Below are 14,455 nucleotides of genomic sequence, written 5' to 3' on the forward strand. Positions count from 1 at the left end.
TAATGTAATGCCAGCATGCAAGCTTAAAAAACAATGCATTTCAATGTCTAAAACCAAATCTTAATTATCTTTTTATTCTTTGGTTGTAATAAAAGTACTTGTTTAACGAAACTAAAAACTTTGTGTATATTTCAATAGTATAATGAGTATGTTAATTATAATTTCACTTCAATGCTTTAGTTTTTGTTGTGTTACACTGTATCAACTTTTTCACATCATTTTTATTTAGAACTATTAAATTTTTAAACACGTTTAACTTTAATTTGCTCTGAAGCTGCGAACAAATAAAATATAAAACAAAAACTTGATTTGCTAGCAAAAGTCTCAAAATCAGCATGGTTATTAGATGGAAGAAAACTGACTTTAAAATTTTTGATAAAAATTAAAACAACATTCTAAAATCAAGCAGAACAAAGTTTGTAGTAAACAAGTTTTTTAACTTTTTATTAAACTGTTCCGTTTTTCATGACTAAGATGAAAGCTTTTATATAGTTAAGAAACAGTAGACAACAATTACACTAATTTAAAAATACCTGGGAAAGTCATGTCATAATTGAATAAAAGTACCAACAACTAAGTGCAAATAAATTGTTTTTAAACATACCAGCTACTTATTGATGTTTACAAAACGTTTCGGAAAAATTTCGACTGATAAACTGTGTTGACTTTGTTTTTTAATGAACTAATTTTTAAAATGGACATGTTGGATAAATCTATTAGTTTTATGATTCAAATATAAGGCTTTATTATGTATAATTTGCAATATTAAACTTTATTTCTTAATTTTACAATAATAGAAAACTAGAACTGCTTTTATTGTTATTATTTTTATTTAATCGAATGGTATAACAGCTTTAGTTTTCTCACATAGATGATTAAGTATTACAAAGATTGCAAACTAATTAGTAAAATTTTAATATGCTTACAAAACCATAAAATATATTTTTCGCTAGTGAAAGTTTTAACAGACTTTGTGGTTAGTAACACTTTTGCTGTAGGCAACAGAGAATTTAAAAATGTTTATTCGTTTGAAATAATCTTTATGAAACTAAGTAACACTAAAAATGAATAGTTTTACTAAACTAAGTTGAAAGCTGGAAACTGTTTTTTCAAAAAAAAACGTAAAATCAAAAACACAACAGAAGTTTATTTTTAATAGAAAGTAATGTTTCAATGGTTATAATCAGTACACTCTAGGTTAAGCGGTCTATAATCAGCTTATTTAGTCTACTCAAAGTTTAATTTTTTTGGCTCGTAGAAATATTTATACAATTATTGTGTTTTTTGTACTTTTACATGATGTTTTTATGAATGTTTGTTTACATGTTTTTTGTTTTCCAACATTTCCCACAAACAAAATTTCATGGTGGTCTTGTTGTTTTTAGAATCAAATAAAAAATATTGACATTTTTTAGTTTTGTATCTATCTGCAACAAACTAAACAAATTTCATTATCAGGTATTAATTCACAATTATAAATATTATAAGTTGTTAAAAAACCTTTTAATGATAGGCATTTTTTTCCTATGCTAATAAAAAGTACTTAGTTAAATTAAAGTTAGTTGAAAAACAACAATTTTCTGCTTTAAAGTTTGAAAAAATATTTTTTGTAGTTTTTAGATTAGAGACAAGCTTGTTACTTTATTTTTACAATTTTGTAGGTAGTATTTTAAGTTTCGAAAAATATTTTAGCTTAAATAAAACTTGTTTTAGACAACTTTGCTTGCTTATAAGTTCAAGGTCTAGTTTAAATCTTAAAAAAAACTGTTTGCTATTGTTTTTCTTTTATATTTTTTAAAATGTAGTTAAAAACTTTCTAACCAAAAAACGTTTAATCCGATCTAAGTTGACAAGCTAATTAAAAATACCTATTATCAGTGAAAGTTCCTACTGCCTGTTTGTTTTTTTTTTAAACGACAGTGCAAATATTAAAACCAAACAAAAAGTTAAAATTCAATAAACACAAATCTACTTTGTAATCTAAACGCAATCAAATTCAGTATACTAAAAACGTTTCCGATTGACCTTTCTATCACAAACACACAATATACGCGACGCAGGTTTATTTTTTCCCCACATGAGTATAAATACCGAATTCAAAACCGAACCGAATTTACTTTTCACTTCATCATGAAGCACTCGTTTGTAATTTTGACGTTTTTATTGAAACTTACGTTATTCAGACACGTTTTAGGTAGTTATTTTTATTGTTAATAGTTTTAGTTTAAGTTTTTAAAGTTTTAGTGTTATAATTTTTAGGCAATTTCAGAGGTTAGAATAAATTTATACAAAGTTTTAATAAGATAAATTCAGTTTTATAAATCCTAAGTATGTACCTAAAAAAAATGTTTTCTTTTTTGAAAACTTTTTATACTTATTTTAATTAAACTAATATGTTTCTATAAGCATCTTTGAACGTTTTTATTACCGTTGTTTTAAACCTTTAGCTGATTTTAAAAAGCTTCTTTACAAAAACTTAAGACTTACAAAATAAAGAGTTTATAAAGAGTCCAGATAATTTTAAGCCCAAATTTTTGCTTTAAATATCAATTATAACTAAAAAAAATGTAAAAATTAAATTTTTTAAGTCACTAATAGATAGTGTGATAAAATTATTATCAGTTACTGGTTTAAGTTAAAACCACCTCTCCTAGTTTAAATTTATAGAATGTAAAGGAAAATAAATTATGTGTTAGTCTTGACTTTCTTTTTTGCTATAGTGTTGTGTGTAAAACTTTACTTGAACATTTAAACTACATTATTTTCGTTTTTATTTCTGCTTATTCAGATTTAAACGTGTTAGTTGAAAAAAAAAGTAATTTAAAATTAAATTAGTACGTTTTGAAGCTAGTGTTCGAACATTAAATATAAATTAGTGCAAATATAAAAATAATCACTTTATGAGTGTTGCTGCAAAGTACAATCATGTATACAAAAATAATCAACTGATATTGAATAACTTGTTTTAAAAAATATACCTTTCAAAAATCTTTTTTTTTACTAATGCGAAATACAATTTTGAAAACTAATATATTTTAATGCTTTTACTAGCTACCTTGCCTCGTTTAAATATTGCATTTCTCCTCTTAGGTCTCAAATGCTGGCACTGTTTGAACTCCAGAGGCTTAGTTGACTGCTTGAGAAAAGGTAGATTACAGCAATGCGAAGAAAATGAAGTAAGAATATATATATATATATACTTTACCAAAATTTAGTATACAAATTGTTTTGTATTTTTAAAATAATTAATACCACCACACTGAAGTACAGTATGACACTGAGATTTTATGGTTTATTAATAAATATTTTTAACATTTCAAGTCGATGCTATCAGTATAAAAGCCTTTCGTACCAAACAAAGTGTTCTTTATAAGTTTCAAATATTTATCTGAAATTTATTTTAAAGTTTAGTGAAAGGTTACTTAAAATACTTTAATAAACTTTATAAGCAAGATTTAAAATTAACCAAACGATTAGCTTTTTTAATGTTTACTTTTTTTTTAGTTTTTTATAGCTGATAAAAAGTTAATCAGCTTTTAAGTTTTGATTGTATTGCTAGTAAATATATGTATTTTTTATTTGTTTTACTACATATATGTTTTAGTTGTCAACTCAAATGAAAAATGTTAGTCAATTTGAAAGTGATACGATACGCTGAGAAAAAATTTTACAGTATAAGTTTACAAAAATATATTTCTACAACTAGTTAAACTTGTCATACTTGCAATAGTTTCTATTTATTGTTTTTTACCTAGTTCTAATTAAAGCTGTCGATGAGAGATAAAGTAATAAATTAAGAATATAACTTTATAACTTTTTATGAATTTTATTACTAATATTGTAAGGCGGTTGTTTTATTTTTATTTAAGTACGACAGTTTTTAATTTATTCCGATTATAAAAATAAAATATACGCTTTAAAATATAAACGTATACTTTTAATCAACCAGCATTAATAAAAAAAAACTATATCAAAGAAAGATATTTTTATTTCCGGTACAATACAACGCTATGACCTTATCTATCTGTTTTCATATCTTCATTTCGAATATATTTCTTTATTTTTAGTCTAATTAATAATATGTCCAAATTAATTTCCCCCTTTTTTGTAAAAGTTAAGATATACACTATTTTAGTCACAAAAACTTTACTTTAAGTACACATTTTTTACAAAAACTACTAAAAAACACAAAAATCTCAGTTTTACACCCAGTACATAAAACGATTTACTTCACATGTTTATTTTTATCAAATGTTGATTATTTTTATCGAGTTTTCTACCAAAAACTTTCATCATGCATAAACTTTTTTCAGTCGAAATGTTCGAGCGAACTACGTAACAACAACGGCGTGTGGCGCGTCACAAAGAGATGCAAACAGCCCCGAGCTTGCGATAACAATCAACTTCAGGTTAGAGGCATTAAAGTCTTGATTTGTTGATCTATGGTCATCCGTTCATGTTCAGAGTACAAAGAGCAATCTTGTTGTGGCATTTGACCGCAAATAACATTTGTTTTTAATGAATCTTTAAATGATTTTTAACCTTTTCACAATATGCTGTTTCAATTGTTTAGTTACACAAATATGTATACTGTATTGTTTTAAGATACATCTTCATTGTTAACCTCAAACGGCTGAGAAATTTTCTTAAAAGCAAAGCTAAAACGAACTAAACAAAATGAATATGAAAAACTAACGATGATTAGCATGTTTTTAATTTAAAAGTTGTGGATCAAAACTTAAATTGGTACAATAAAAAAAGTTTTGTTCACTTCAGAACACTGCAGAAGCATCAATAGGGACCCAATGCAATCCGTATCAGCACAGTTCAGTTTGCAGGTGCTGTTGTGGGTCTGATCTTTGCAATAAAAGAGGATTGTTTTGTCTCGATGGTTAGTTTAATTAAAAATATAAGTAGAAACGTTTAAAACAATACCTTGCAAAACTATTAGAGCTTATTTTTTTGTAACTTGGACCTAAGAGTAAACAAAATAGAGTCAAAAGCATTATAATAATAAAATGTTACAACTATACAACGTGTAGATGTAAACGTTTTATATACTTTATTTTAAAAGCTTATTAACTTTGAAAGCTCATCAACTCTTATACTTTATTCAATGAACTAGTCATTTAACATCAGCGAAAGCTAATTTGAATTTTTTTACAGAGAAAATAACGTTTTTTAAGTTTTGGTAAATTATTTTAGTTTGAAAGTTACTTTTTTGCAGAAGTACAAAAGCATTGTTCATCTGTACCGCAACCAATCAACGGTATAACTGATTGTAAATTTAAAACTTCACCAAACGAAATCGGATCAGTTTGCGCATTCGAGTGTAATGAAGGTAAAACATTTATTATTTGTTATGCTAAGCATACATAATAATTTAAATTTACAAAATTAACTAGTTAAAACCAACTTTGGTTGCTTTACACAAATTACCTTTCTACTTCGAGTAGTTAAGTAAAGTTGTCGGTTTCTGTGTGAAAATACGACTTATACAAGGTGTTTAGTAGTTATTATAAGTATATACAACAATATTAAGATGCATGATTAACAACTAAAAAATACAAATGCATTACACAAGACCTTTACTAAGACAAAACATATAGTTTGTCTCTTAATCTATAAACCAGAATTTCTAGTATAAATTTTAAATATTCATTCTAAAACTACGTCACATTTTCTACAGGTTATGAGCTTATTGGGGAGACAACATCAGAATGTTTAAAGCACGCTAACAGTTTCCCAAAGTTCACACGAAAGGCCCCTATTTGTAGAAGTAAAAAACATTTTTTATATAGTTTAATCAAAATGTGAGTTATAAGCTAAGTAAACGGTTTTTATGTACTTTTAATGCTAGCTAAGGTTATAAAATATTTATTTACAAAAAGTATATACCAACACTTGTATGTACAAAGATCCTTTTAGGCTTAAAATTTTTCCATGTTTATTTGTTTGACAAACTTCACTTATCAACTAAAACAAGTATTTAAAGTTTTAATTTTGATTAGTTTAAGTTTTTAAAACTTTAGTTATATATGTTACTTACATATGTAAAAAAGTTAAAACAAGTTGTAACCACAATTACAAGTATTTTTAAAATTGTAGTACAGTCTTAATAATTTTGTATTAAATAAAACACATCTGGACAAAAAATAAAATCAAAGTATGTAAACCACCATGATCAGATATTTGGTAATATCAGTATTTTTAAATTCTAGCACTATTTTTTAATTTCCTAATGAATTAAAACCAGCAGACTTTGTTTTTTTTAATGAACGTTAACAACTCAGTTAAAGTTGTTTATATGCACACATTAGAAATATAAGCACATAGAGATAACATAAGTTATAAAAATGTTTATAAAACTTTTTTAACAGGTACTAAATGCAGTAGAGTTCGTCAAATATTGAACGGAGGAGTTTCTTGCAGTGACAATTTTAACATCAACAGTGTTTGCGAGTTTTATTGTAACTTAGGTTATAAAATGATTGGGCAGTCCAGTATTGTTTGTGGTAAGTTATGAGAACTATTTAAGTGTATAAGCTGTATACGTTCTATATCTATTTAAACACTTCCATAAATGTTTTGTATAAATTAAAGGTAGTTTGTACTCTTTTTTGAATACATAAACTTTTAAAACTGTTTAAAAAAAAACTCTTATTCTTCCTAAACTATCATTATTTAAAAAAACTAAAGTTCTCCTTACAACACACAAAAATCATGAAAGTATTATATTTGTACAAACATATACAAGTTTGACTAACTTTCAGTTTAAATTCTTTTTCGACTAAATATCTCAATTTTTCAAAACTAAGTTAAACAGAAAATAAGTCCTTTTTTATTACTAGGAGAAAGTTTTGATTGGGACGGAACACCTCCGAGATGTGAACAGGAGAAATGCAATTTGCAAACACCGCCCTCTAACGGAATTATTTCCTGCGACTTGGACGGAACGCGAGTCGGAAGCGCGTGCTTGTTAGTTTTTTTTTTAAGTTTCTTTCATAACTTATTGTTAAAACCTTATTTATACCAGCTTCATGTGCAATCCTGGATACGAGCTTTCAGGTGAAGAAGAACTGATTTGTGACGTCACAGAAGATGGTGTCGATTGGAACCATCCCACTCCACAGTGCATCGGTAAGTAATCTTCTTTAAACTACAACCTATTATAGTGTTTATTTTTCCGTTTTTTTTTTTTTTAAACTTTTAGACAAATAAAGTTAGTTAAGTTTAGTTAGTCCTTAAAAAGTAAGTAGAGTATGTAAAATGCTTCTATATTAAAACATATACAAGTTTTAAGTTTTAAACTGGAATGTAGAACTAGTTAGACATCTTAGTTAATACTTAAAATAAAACCTTTACAGAAATGTTGTGCGAGCCACCACAGGAGAATCCGCTCGATGGCGCTGTAGAGTGCACGTTTGGTAACAGGTTGGAATCTGTGTGCCATTTCTCCTGCGCGGAGGGGTTCCACCAGATAGGTGACAATTCAACAGAGTGCGTGAAGAGAGACGGGTTGGAAAGCATGTGGAGCAATTTACCACCCGTTTGCATCGGTGAGTGTGTTGTAATGTAAAGTTGCTTTTGTTTGAAAAACTAAAACTTATGGTAAATTTAGCTTTTTAAGTTTAAAAAAATCTATTTGTTCGCGTTGGTTAATATTTTATGTAGCATTTTTTTCTATTAAAGTATTATCAAAAATTAAACTTTGGTTTTGTATTTACTTGTAATTATTATTCAACAATTACTTGTGTGAAAAATATGCCGTCTAAACTATTGTTGATATACAAAGCTTAAGCAGTGAACTAGTTTTTTTTTTACCTTTTAGAGATGAATTTGTATCAGATAATAAAAAAATATTACATAAGCAAGACTATTCTTTTCGTTTAAAAGTTGATAGGTTAAACTCAACTGTATTAATAAAAAAATACATATATTACAGAAATAGTTTGCTTTCCCATGCAAATAGCTCCGGAACACGGAACAATTGATTGTACTGACAATACTCTGGGAACTGTTTGTAGTTATGAATGCAACGAAGGTTACGAACTACTGGGTCCTGATTCCATAGAATGCGTCAGAGATTACGGTATATTCGGTCAATGGTCCCAACCGCCTCCTATTTGCAAAGGTTTGCATTTTAAATAACTTAGTACTTGTGATTTTTTGTTTTTAAAATACAAAATCAAATAAAGAAATCTGGTCTCACTAAACTCTTTCAATAAAATTAAACTTTTTATTATTTTTTTTGTTTATTGATAGCAGTAGAGCTACTGTTTAAACAATAAGAAAAGACATAGTTTTGTATTATCTTCTTTTTTTTTAGTAAACTAATGTTCTTTATTAAAAAATTGAACTTCAAAAACAGAAAGGTATTATTTGCACTTTATAAAACATAGCACAAATATATAATTAAAACAAACGAAAATACACATACTGTAAACTCAATTTCACCTTTTGAGATTTTTGTATATAAACAAACAATTAACGAACATAATGTGTATGAAGACCAAGTAACATAGTTAAAAACGTTAATCTACAAAATATTAATTAAAATCTAAAGTTTTACTAGTATTTACACCAGCTCACTGAATTTTGCAGTAAAAATTATTTTTGTTTAGTTTTTACTATTTATTTTAAATAGAAATAAAATTAATTTCAAAACGTAGAAATTTCATACTAATTTTTATTGATGAATTGTGTTTATAACGTCTTGCTAAAACGAAACTTAGCTTAGAAATGTTTAAATACACTATATTAGCAGTTATAAGTTTTAATTTTTGTAAGATTTTAATCTGTTGACAAGCTTAAGATGTATATTTCAAAACTGCAACAAAATTGTCACAATCACGACAAAGGGTTTTAGTTGGTAGTTTAAGTTATTACTTTAACAAAAGTGCTCAATATACTGCAGTAATGGTTTTTTTTTTTTATGTAATCCGTTTTCCTGATACTGTCAGCTTATTTCTAAGGTATATATCATTGAATTATTTTTTTTTTAGTAAGTACTCAAGTAAAGATATCTTGATACATTAAGTTGTATACCGCTAAGACAGGCTAAAATATGTTTTGGACTAATAATAAACAAAAGTGTATATTTTAATTTAAATGGAATAAAATAAAATTTAAAGTTCAACAATCAGTAGCTAAATAAGTAATATTTACAAAAAATTTCAAAACAAAAAATTTTTTAATTTTAAATTAGTATATAAAAAACTAAATGCATTTGTTGTACCTAGATGTAAAATAGATCAAGTTTTCTTTATATACATATATATACCTATTTAACTAAGTATTGCGTTTATTTAGATAATATTTTAAAAGCGTTACAAATTTTGTTCATTTAAGGTTTTGCATTTATTTGTTTTTCATTAGAAATAAACTGTATTAAAAACACGAAAACTTTGTATTAAAAACTATTAAAAGTTCAAAATAACTTAAACATCCTGTTTACAAATAAAAACAAAGACAAAACACTTTGTTTAACTGAAAATAATATGCAAAAATGTAAGTAGTACAACAACAATAAAGTTTTATTTCATTTTGATTTTCCACGCAATACTAAAAAATACTTTGAAAATGTAAATATTAATATCAAGTTAACAGCACTAAATATAATTGTTTTATGTGTCAAAAAGTTAATTTTAAATTATGCGAATAAAAAAGTGGCGATGACAGCTAAACAAAAACTATCTCAACATCTAGCACCTTCTATGTTACAATAAGATTATTTTGTTTTCACAACTTTAAAAAGTTAACAGAAACATGAATAAATGATCAAAAAAAAGATTTTTTTTTAAATGATATTTTCCCCTAACAGCTACAATAAACGTAAAGTGACCTTTACCCGTCAAACTAAGTGAGATTTTTGTGCACTTTCAGTGATTGTTTATAAACAGTGTCAATACAGATACTTATTAGATAGCGGTTTTAAAAATTTAGGGTTCAAACGAACTACTTCAGCTTATGTTTAACTTAATTGAACTTCAAGCTTTATTTAAATCGAAAACTAAATTTTAAATAATTTAACTACCACGCAAAAGTTTTGTAAGTCAGGCGTTAAAGTTTTTTTGAACTTATTTAATTAAGTTCATTCAAGATTAACTACTTCTTTGCAAAATACGACTAATGTAGCTATATCAAAAATTATTGCTCAATAAGTTTGATTTTTACTTGGTTTTTAGCTTCTAAAATAAATAAATAGGTAAATAGGGATCGGCAGCCCAAAAAAGTCGGTCGCGGGCCGCATTTATTTAAAAGAGTTGTAAAAATCAATAATGAAATACTATATTAATCAAAAATCACGACAAATTGTACAAAAACAAAGAACTAGTAGTTACTAATTATAAAACTAAGAGCTTAATTGGAAATTTTAACTTTTTATTTTTTACTGTTCTAAAACTTTAAGTTTTTAATTGAAAAGTACATTGCAAGCCGCAGTTTTATGACCCTTGTTCTATAAAGCATACAAAAACAAAATTACAGAAATTTTCAAAAACTGCACTGAACTGCCGGAAGTGGCAAACTCTATAAGTTCATGCATCAGTGGTTTTGAGAGGGGTAGCACGTGCTTCTACATATGCGACCCCGGCCACCAGCTGGTAGGGGAAACTTTTATTAGTTGCCACAACAACGGGGAGTGGAGCCACCCCGTACCCGAGTGCCTGCGTCAGTTGAAAGACACTTTTTTTTTAGTTTTAGTTTCAATAGTTTTAGTATTTTTTTGTGTATTGTGAAACCATGTTTTTTTAAACTTTACTGTAATAAAAACAAATTATAGAAATAATGTAAATAAGTATAATTTTCAAAGGCTATCTTTGTCAGCGTGTTTTTTTGCACAATATTACAACATAAACAGTAAGTCAATTTTTTGTTTATTATTTTAATTTAATTCATCGTTTTATTTATTGACATTTAACCTTTCTTATCAAACTACCAGCATTTTACTGATTAAATACTTTTACTCAACAGCGATGTCGTGCGGAATTCAGAATCAAACTTCAGACCTGACGATAAGTTGCACGGACGGGGAAAACTTCATGTCGGCTTGCGAGTTCTCGTGTGGTAACGACAAGGAGGTGTATCCTGCGGGGTCCAGTGAAAACTTCTGCATGGTGCAGAGGGACGGGAGCGTTGCTTGGCAACCTGAAGCCCCCTGTTGCTCTGGTATGTTTATTTTTGAAACGGGTTATATGATGATCTGTAAACATTTTAAAATTTTTGTAATTACTTGATTCCTACAAACCTCGTACGTAAAGTTTTTTTGACTGTAGCTTACTTTTTAAAACTTTCAACCTTTGAACTTGACTTGCTAAATTTTATTTTTGATTTTTTTTAGTTGATAAATTTAGCTTATTATTAGTGCCTTGCCCTCCTTCAATTCAGTTGTTGTATACTCAAAGTTTTATAAACTCTCTTAATAAAATACTTTAACTAACTCTTAAGTTTTTGTCTAATTAATGTTCAACAACTTATTTTTAATATAACTATTGACAATTATCCAGTGCCTTGCCCTCCTTCAATCAAGATGGATCTGGTGATTGCTCTCGACTCCTCCTCATCTGTGGAGCTCGACAACTGGAACATACAGATGGAGTTTACCGAGTCGCTCATAGAGTTAGTAAAATTTGCTTTTATTTTTCAATTAGTACACTTTATAAATAAAAAAATTTCTTTACATATACTTACTTTAATAGTCGCTCATAGAGTTGGTAAAAAGTTTTATTTTTCATTTAACATTAGTACTATTTCAAAAAAGTACGACCTTTAAACACCCGAATACTTACTTTATTCTAGGCAGTTTAAGCTCGGAGAAGAATCTTCGAGAATTTCAATTTTCAAGTACAGCAGCAAAGTTGATAAGGACACGGAAATTAAACTGGTCGATTCAGTCGGTATTTCAATTGAAGACTTAAAAGAAAAGTTGAACAAAATACCTTACAGCGGAGAAGGTAACATTCAGTTTGTTGAAACTTTTTGAATTTTGTTTTTTGAGCGATATAAGTTACACTATTTCAATAACTAGCAAAGATCTACTTTTATAACCACTTCCATGCAGGAATGAAGCTTGAATGGGTTTTTATAAAAAAATTCTCCAAAACAGCTTTTTAGATTTATATTTTCTACTTATTGTAGTTTGAATTATCAAAAACTTACTGCAAGGTTTGTTAACTAAAAATATAAACCACAAGTAGTACTTTTATAAAAACTTCTTTGTGACTGTTTTATTACTTTAGTAATTCAGCAAAATTATTTCAGGAACAAAGACGGGAGACGCGTTACTGCATGTTCAGGAGAACAGCCTTAGTCTGGAGTACGGGAACCGACCAGGAGCCCAGGATGTCATTTTGCTGGTGACCGACGGAAAATCGAACGACCAGAAGCTAATGAAGGACGTTGCAAGGGTTTTGAGGAGGAATGGAGTCATTGTAAGAGTTTTATTGTATTTTTATAAAAAGATGCCGTAAAAAAACTATTTTTTTGTTTAAATGAACATTTTATAAAAGAAACATTCTGAAACAATCAGTTTGGCTTTTATGTAGTTTCTTCATAGTTTTGTATGAATAAGTACCCTTTGTTTTCTTTCCTGCTATTATTATTTTTAAACAATTTAAATCAGTTGATTAAAACTTTAAACTTCTTAAAAAAAACTACAACCTCTCAAAGAAAACAACTAAGTATCTAAAAAACTGTTTGAAAATATAATACTAAAATGGGCTTTCTCAAGACTAAACTAGTTTCAGTAAGTTTGAGAAAAAAACTATTATTATTTTTTTGTGTACGATTCTATTGCTTACATTACAAAACACAGATATTCGCGGTGGGTATCGGTTTGGAGGATGCGGTCTACCAACGGCTCGTCAGAGTGACAGGGTCCGAGGAACAGACAGTGAACGTCAGGGATTTCACGAATCTGGATGCCAGCAAAATTGTCAATTTACTATCTTCAAAACTCTGCTCAGACCCGTGTTCCTTTTAAACTGTTTAATGGCATAACCCAGGGGTCGGTAAACTGCAGCCCGTGGGCCACATTAAAAAAAATTTCAACTAGTTTATTATATAAGTATTCTCAAAAAACTAAAATTAAGTTTTAGTGTTATCTTTAAAGAAAAATCTATCGCCAATTTTTATTTTGTTCAAAAAAAAATATCTTTAAATATGTTTTTAAACCGTTTAAAACGTTCCTTTTTCTGACCTCCCGACCCCTGGCATAACCAGTTGTTTGAAATTATATAAGTTTACGTTTGAAAAGTTTAAATAGTTAATATTTTAAAACAGGTGTATAAAACTTTAGTATTAACTTAATAATGACTTAGGTTTTTACACGGGTATATAGTCAAAATATTTAAAGTACATTATGCACTAAGTATCTGAAAAATCTGCTTTAAAACTTTTAAACTAACGAGATCTTGCTGAAGTCGATTTATATTACTAATTATTTTTATACTTTATACCACATTAACCTCAGTTTTATAGTTACTTTGTTCAATGGTTTTTATTTTATTTTAGCACTCTTATCTTGTGTTGTTTACTATAAAAATTGTTTATATTAAATTTAAGTTGCCTTCAAAAAACGTTTCAAGCATATTTTTGAAAAACATTTTAACGCTTTTATATCTAATTTGTAGTTTAGACCAAGGTTAAGAGTAATTTCAAAGTATTAAAAAAGTAGTTTACCGAACATTTAAAAGATTAAAAACATTTGTATTTTAATTAACCTAATATTTTTAGTTAGAGGTGTATATGTTTGACTAAAGCTAAACAAATTCATAGTAAATTATGTTTCAGTTTGGTTATTATAAATTGATAAGTGAATATATCATCCCTGATTTTAAAAATTGTTGTGTAAGTATCTCATTTTATAAGGCTAGTTAAGTATATACAGTTATTTGAGCTCGATATATGCGCTTCGATGGCACTTTACTCTACGAAGAATTGTTATTAAAGTGTGAAAAATAATTTTGCGTGATATTTTTTTTGCTGTTTAAAGTAATTTTAATTTAATAGTTTCGATTAATATAGGTGTCAATATCTAATATGAGACTAATATTAAAATTTTATATTCTTTATTTATAGTGTCATGAAAACGCATTTAATCATTTTTACAGATTGAGTAAAGCCTCAACATATTTAAAAGGTTACGAACTGTGTTACTTGTAAAACCAATAAGAATGTATTTTTTGGTTACTTGCACTTGAAATATTTTTCTAAGCTTTATACAAACCATAACAAAGATTAAATGCATTTTCATGACAGTATGATTTATGAATATAACATTTAATATTTGTTAAGCTATTGACCTAGAACAGTTAGGTTAGTTATACACTCGTTTTTTTTTTAATTAGATCAGAAGTTAAACTAATTGTAAATGTTTAATAACTAATTCACTTAAGTTTTGCTGTGAGTTTTTTCATAAAACCTGGCTTTTTTTACAATATCCGATTTAAAAAAG

At 27.4% G+C, this 14,455-nt stretch overlaps 1 protein-coding gene across 1 annotated transcript; it reads left to right on the plus strand.

Moving 5' to 3' along the window:
- The first annotated feature begins 2,130 nt into the window (after positions 1-2,130).
- LOC145835771 (E-selectin-like) lies at positions 2,131-13,643 on the plus strand. The gene is made up of 17 exons (XM_082943485.1): positions 2,131-2,194; positions 3,091-3,176; positions 4,314-4,409; positions 4,777-4,891; positions 5,228-5,341; positions 5,690-5,779; positions 6,381-6,515; positions 6,852-6,978; positions 7,037-7,140; positions 7,368-7,559; positions 7,946-8,134; positions 10,489-10,671; positions 10,975-11,169; positions 11,508-11,619; positions 11,800-11,954; positions 12,262-12,431; positions 12,815-13,643. Exons 1-17 carry the CDS (start codon positions 2,131-2,133, stop codon positions 12,980-12,982), a joined length of 2,295 nt encoding a protein of 764 aa, XP_082799611.1. The 3' UTR covers positions 12,983-13,643.
- The last annotated feature ends 812 nt before the right edge of the window (positions 13,644-14,455 follow it).

The sequence above is a fragment of the Thalia democratica genome, chromosome 5, assembly GCF_965202585.1.
Source record: "Thalia democratica chromosome 5, ktThaDemo2.hap1.1, whole genome shotgun sequence".
Taxonomy (NCBI): domain Eukaryota; kingdom Metazoa; phylum Chordata; class Thaliacea; order Salpida; family Salpidae; genus Thalia; species Thalia democratica.